Below are 6,508 nucleotides of genomic sequence, written 5' to 3' on the forward strand. Positions count from 1 at the left end.
CAATGACGGTGGCTACTCTGCTCTGAATTCAGGAACAGTGCAGCAGTGTTGCCACCTAGGAAGAAATTAGATGCAATTAGTGGAATTTACCGGCATGTATATTTGTTTTTGTTTTTTTTGTTTTTTTTTGTTTTTTTTTGTTTAATACATAGCTATTTTTCTATTAATATAGCTTGAGCTTTTCTATTATGTAGTGTGCCATTTAGTCCCTGTAATAGCCTTTCGCCCCTTGTACTAGTGTCACAGGGATTGGAAAATACCCACAATAGTGTTTCTGATGGAATTAAAAGCCTAGCAGAATTTAACTCTTCCCAGCTCAAGCATGTTAATAAAAATTGCTGGAGTTTGCCATCAAAGTTACTTGTGATACCAAATAATCCCAAGTATATAAATGACACTGTACAGGCTGAGCTGGGTTCATGGTTACAGAAAATTAAATGGTCATCATACATATCTGTTCTTTGTTGAAGTATCCCAGAATTTTACCCGGAATCATCTCTTAGCCTGCATCGTTATTCCAAACATAGATGCCGACAAATATTGCTCGAAATGAGGGTGTCCTTAGGGAGAGTCTATGATCTGTGCATGATATACCTGGAAATGTTAGTGACACATTTCTGAGCATGCTGCCCTAACATAAAAGATATATTAGGTTAGGTCCACTTTACCTTGTGTCAGAATTTTGCTGTCTGCTAATTTTATTCATTTTTCTAAATTCTTTTGCAGCAAGACACTGTTTACCAGCTGCTGGATATACTGGCTGATCCTCTTTACAAACAGCTTGGATACAACTACCTGATGAAACATTTCAGTAAGTAGGATCTGTGGCACAAACCACGTCATTAACCTTTTATGTAACATTTGGCTCAGTGTTCCCAGTTTATTACAAATTAATTTTTTCCCCTCACAAATAGAAAAAAACAGAGATTTTCTTCTCCCAACATTCAGACAAATTGAACAAAACCCATAAATTAAGTATAAGGCAGCTGTCCATGTGGAGGAAATAGGGATTGTGATTAATATTACAGTGCAGAATATATATTTTATGCATGCAGAAAACTGGTGATATTGAATCGTAATTCTTTTACAGGAAATGGCATTGAGAAAAAAAAATAGGTTATACAGTGTTCACTGGTTTATTATTTGTATACATGTAACTTGGTGTCATTTGTTAACCTCCTTGCAGTTAAGCCCGACCTTCGCTCGGGCAAAAAAAAATTGCAAGGATGGTTAAGCCCGAGATTTTTCACTTACCTGGTCCCCCTGTGCTCATCCAGCGTCGTCCTCCATCGGTCATCGCCCGCCGATCTCTCCAGCGTCGGGTGCCAGCGGGACCGGTAAGAAGCCGGCGGGCATCCTGTGTTCCGCCGGCCGGCTTCTTACCTGGTCCCGCTGATCGTCCGACCTCCTGCTCGTTCCAGCGCCGGATGATCTCTGCAGGGAGAAGCCATCCGGCGGAGAAAAAAAACCGGACGGCTTCTCCCTGCGTGCGTGATGACGTCGGCGCGTGTGCGGGAAATTTGGATTGGATACAAACTCCCGTATCCAATCAAATACAAAATAATTCAAAACAAACTCCAATAAATACACAATCAAAGTTTTAAAAATTGCCACACTAGGGAGGTGTTTTAGAATAATATAGTACTTTACAATATACAGAGTTATTGCTTTTTCAGTATTTTCAGTATTTATGATTTGTTTACATTGCTGATTTTTGTGTTTTTCCTTTAATTTTATTAAAAGTAATTTTTTTTTTTTACATGATTGTGTGTTTCAAACATTTTTTATATTCATATTATCTACTAGAACCCCTGTTGGGACATATTTCTGTAAGTTACAGGTCTACAATTTAAAAAAAAAATTCATGAAAAACAGTGGATCACTTTTGGTACAGAAATCTAGACCTCAGTGTAACGCTTAGGTGGTTAAATGTGAAAGTTTAAAATCAAGCTAATACATCTTGTACTTGCATTGTTTGGCTGCATAGTGACAGGGATTTATTGCTCAAGTGTGGCTTCAAGTGCAGTTTGGAGTGGAAGGCTTTTGGGTCAAAGTCAAGTTATACTATGAAAATCAGTCATTGTTCGAAAAAGGCACCCCTAGCACACTAATTTAGAGTCATAATATATTTTCCATTTATATCACTATTTACAAACTTGCTTTATGGTCAGATCGTAGGGGAGAGTAGGTCTTCTATCTAAATCTATGTCCAGCTATCACCTGGAGATCTTCTAGTAAGTGTGGAAAACTTGACCTAGTTGCCAATACTTTCCCTCTCATTATGTCCCTAGCACAACATTGTATGCTAATCTGTAATCCCCATATGAGCAGGTCAACTGTTCGTGTCTTTGACCTTTTGATTTCAGAAGAATCTTGACTAATTTATGGACTCCTCGTTGCATTTGAAGAACTTAAACTTAAAACTGAAAATTTTAAAGGCAACAACTTAAAACTAACATTTTTATCTTACATAAAAGGGTAAACATCCCTAAAAAACATAAAGATGGCGGGATCAAGACAGAATGAGAATCCAGTGCCTCCTGGGATACATACTTCATGCATCCCATGAGGCTTCTGGCTACTCCTTCTAAGCATGCCTGATCTCGAAGAAGCTTTTTCTTCAATGGGTTATAAAATAAAGCCAATCTCGCGCATGCACAGTGAAATTGGCACTCTTTTTTTTTTTTTTTTTTTTTTTTCCCCCAACTGTCACTCGATCTCATGCCTACACAGTGCGATATCGAGTGACGTAGGTGGAAGAAGGACAAGGGAGGTGGCGGCAACGGCTGCTGCTTCCTCAGTGCCGGGATGAAGCAGGATACCAGGATGACGCGGGACTTGATCCAGGAAACCTCTGCACAAATTAACACAACTGCAAAGGTAAAGGTGAGTTTTTTTTTTCCTGTTCCACTTTAAATCTTTGTGGACTTGTAGATGACAATTCTGCATGCAGCCTGTGTTTTTAGTTTTTTTCATTTGTGAGTAATATGTCCCCCTCTCAAGCTCTTCAAAGCAATTGTGAACTGATGGACAGTTCTTCCATTGTCTTTTCCTGTCCTTGAGACAGCTTTACCCATTCTTTGGATCACCGGGTCAATCATCTACCTTTGACTGCTGTGGATCCAGTCAGTGATCCTTTTGATTGGACTGACTTGCCTTTCTCGAAGGATTAGAGAGCCTTTCTCGAAGCCTTGCTTGATCTGAAAAAAACAAATGCACAACTTTAAGTGTTAAAATCATTCTAGCTGAATCAGTGGGCCCTTGCACAAATATCTGTATTGATTTCAGGCCCAGGTGTTTACAGTTGTAAAAGCTAGAGTGTGGTATTATAATATTTAATTTAGATATGTATTTAATGAATGTTGCTAATGTATATTTTGTTTTTCCTTTGTCACTTTACCCCACAGCCTCCACCCAGAAATTAGACCAGGCAGTTGCTTTGTATGAGAGAATGAAAGCCGAAGAGATAGAACCAAACGAAAGCTACTTGAAACTATTGGCAGTCCTTCTAAGAGAGGCAGACAAGCCTGTCCCTTTCCCCGAACCCCAAGTGAGTACTTTCCAATTATGCACACCTCTATAGATTGTATGCGAATGTTCTGCCTTCCCGTAATAAACTGTTGCTTTCTCTAAAAGGAAAAAAAAAAAAAGTTGTCTACTTAATTACACGGGGATTAAATCTTGAGCGCAATTTCTCTATGGGATGTGTTCATGTGAAGTGTTGGCGGCTCAGAGCTGCAGGATTAATTTAGTTATACTCTCGGGAGTAGATAACCTTCGCTGGATTATTGTGTTAAAAGCATCAGATATGATCAGCCCCACATCTGCAGGTCATTTTGAAGGTAAAGCTTCACCCACAATCCATTGGGGCAGCTATCTCCATGTTGTGCTGCTTGAAAGGTGATTTTAATCCTGTTATTTTTATTGACCGCTAATTGTTTTTGTTTTTTTTTTTTTTTTGCTTTTGTTCTTTACTACAAAACCAGCAAAAGCTTTTTTTTTTTTTTTTAAATCTATCTTGCTTGGTTCTTTCAACTCTTCAGAGGCAATGAAGGTACTAAACCTTATAAGTGTAGGAAAGAAGAGATTTAGATTAACGGTGACATTCAGAAGACAATTTGTGTTTTAGGGGAATTTAGAAAATGCTTTATTTTGCGCACTTTAAAAAAAATCTTTTACTAGCTTTTAGATCCTGTAAGAAAAATTCTTGATATGACTTTTACATTTTTTTTAAATGCTGGCTCTTGTGTAGGTGTTTGTTTTTGTGACTAGTGTCTGTCAGATTAACAAGTAGAGGGAGCTGTGTATTCGACTAAAGCTGAGCGCTGGGGGAAATGAAAAAATACCCTTGCATTGGCTTACTTCTGTTATGCAGCCAGTTCCCCAAAACTTGTTCTCCAAGACACTCCATCCATTGGTTTCAGGCTCTAATGTCATCACATACAATGTAGGACCAGCTGTCCTGCTTTATGAGTGAGGATACAGATGGCCTGGCTGCAAGCTGAAATGTCAAAAGGAAGTAAAGAGTGACGACTGCAAGAGGATAGGAATAGTAGAATTGTGCATTTTAGCGTGTGTGGAAAGAAAATGCTCTGGTAGTAAAAGGATTAAGGATTACCGTTGACCTATCCAACACTAATTTCAGCCCCTATGGCATTATTTCTCTATCAGGGTTTGGTGGAACCCTATGATTCCTTCAGAGGTTGTTAAGGGGTTCCTTGAGCAATGAGCAGTTTGTACCTTGCAGGTAATTTTAAGTGACACCAATGATCTTTTTGTTTATTGTATAGTAGTGACATTCTTCCCAATGGCCAGCAATGTAAGACGCGTTCTTCCTATTAACCACTACACTAATGTACTGTGAGCTGTAGATACAGTAAATATGGTAGTGGTTCACTGAGGATATGAAAGATATTTTTAAGCGTTCCCGTAAGTTAAATAGGTTGAGAAAGTGTGCCCCTATAGGATAAAAAATACACATACTAGTTAATGGCATCCACACATGACTTCCCTGCACCTGGAAGACATTCGTTTTAACTACCAAATGTAATTTTTCCCACCTAGGGAAAGGTTTTGTGAGTAAGGTGGTAAAATCCTAAAGGGGTAACACCTCCTGGTGTTTCCAAGAGAAAACTTTGTTATCGTACAGACGTGCAGGGATTGTATTTTCTGAATACAATAGTCAAGTTGTTTGACAGTGAGCATTCTTATTGCCTGGTGGTGGTTGAGTTTATTCAAACAGTAACACTAATTCAATCCCGTTTATACTGAAATGTTCATATTTGCTATAACTTACTGTTGCTGTCATTCATGTATACCAGGATTTGAAAGTGAAGAGTATTCAGCCTCACCACCCTGGAACCTTTGGCCAGGTATCTCTTACTTCCTGTGTCCTTTACTGTATGAACAGAGCAAACATGGAGTTTGTTCCCCACCAACCCCTGCATAGTTTAAAAATTTTGTCATATTGTACAGAAACTCCTAGAGTTGTGTATTCTGAAATCTGAATGGTTAGGATTTACTGCATTGTGCAAATTATTACTGCTCCTAGTGCAACTGCAATACTGCATTAGATTGTCACATTTCATTTATACCCTTGTATTCTCTCGTCATCCAGTTTCTTCTTTTAAGACTTGTGTTTGATGTTTTCCAGGAATCTGAAAAGCCATTCAATGAAGATCAGATATCTACATCCTCACCTTCATCCACAAATGAAGATAAACATTAGTTTTTGTCTGGGTTGTTTTTTTCTGTTTTTTTTTATGCCATTTTTTTAATGTTCATTTGTGCAAATTGTTTTTGTCAGGTCTGTAAACTAAATAAGTTAACATAAAACAATTAAACAATTTTATCTCTTGGAATGTGTGCCATTGTGTAAAAGAAGTGGTGGAATCATACAGTTTATACTGTTACATTAAACTAGTAAATTAAACACACCTTGTATCTTTTATATATACTTCTGCATGCATATGTGCCACGTATGGCTAAAAGGATGACTGGGGCTGGGGTAAAGTTTGACAGTGACACAAACAAGCATGCAGAAAATTGTTTGACGATTAGCTGAACACCTGAGCTGCATCCTCATTCTGAGGAGCAGAACACCAACCGGGCAAGCTGTATATTATACATCTCGGTCAGCAATGACCGCTTCGATTATCTCCACTACACGCATTGTTTCCTTTAAAAGTGCCAGTATGATCCAATGTAATGTATATACTTGCTGTTTATAAGGTCCCCATAGCATACAAATGAGAGTAATCATTAGGTTTTTAGCTACCACTGGTGATTTAATAAAAAGTCTATTGTTCCATATACACCTACAAGCTAATGGTATGTTATGGAGTAAAACAAATAAAGTGTTAAAAGATTTGTATTGTACAAAGATATTCTAAAACGGCCTACACACATTTTTTGGTACCCTAGAAAAGGAGTTGGAGTACATCTGTGTTTCTCAACCAAGGTTCATCCAGAGGTTGTGAGGAGTTATTTGAGTAATGAGCAGTTTGTG

At 38.2% G+C, this 6,508-nt stretch overlaps 1 protein-coding gene across 1 annotated transcript in view; it reads left to right on the top strand.

Moving 5' to 3' along the window:
* LRPPRC (leucine rich pentatricopeptide repeat containing) overlaps positions 1-5,728 on the top strand; it is an 85,831-nt gene extending 80,103 nt beyond the window's left edge. Inside the window, exons 32-34 of the mRNA XM_072410289.1 lie at positions 727-811; positions 3,408-3,550; positions 5,654-5,728. Of these exons, the coding sequence (XP_072266390.1) occupies positions 727-811; positions 3,408-3,550; positions 5,654-5,728 (303 nt within the window). The remainder of the gene's footprint in view (positions 1-726; positions 812-3,407; positions 3,551-5,653) is intronic.
* The last annotated feature ends 780 nt before the right edge of the window (positions 5,729-6,508 follow it).

The sequence above is a fragment of the Pyxicephalus adspersus genome, chromosome 4, assembly GCF_032062135.1.
Source record: "Pyxicephalus adspersus chromosome 4, UCB_Pads_2.0, whole genome shotgun sequence".
Taxonomy (NCBI): Eukaryota; Metazoa; Chordata; class Amphibia; order Anura; family Pyxicephalidae; genus Pyxicephalus; species Pyxicephalus adspersus.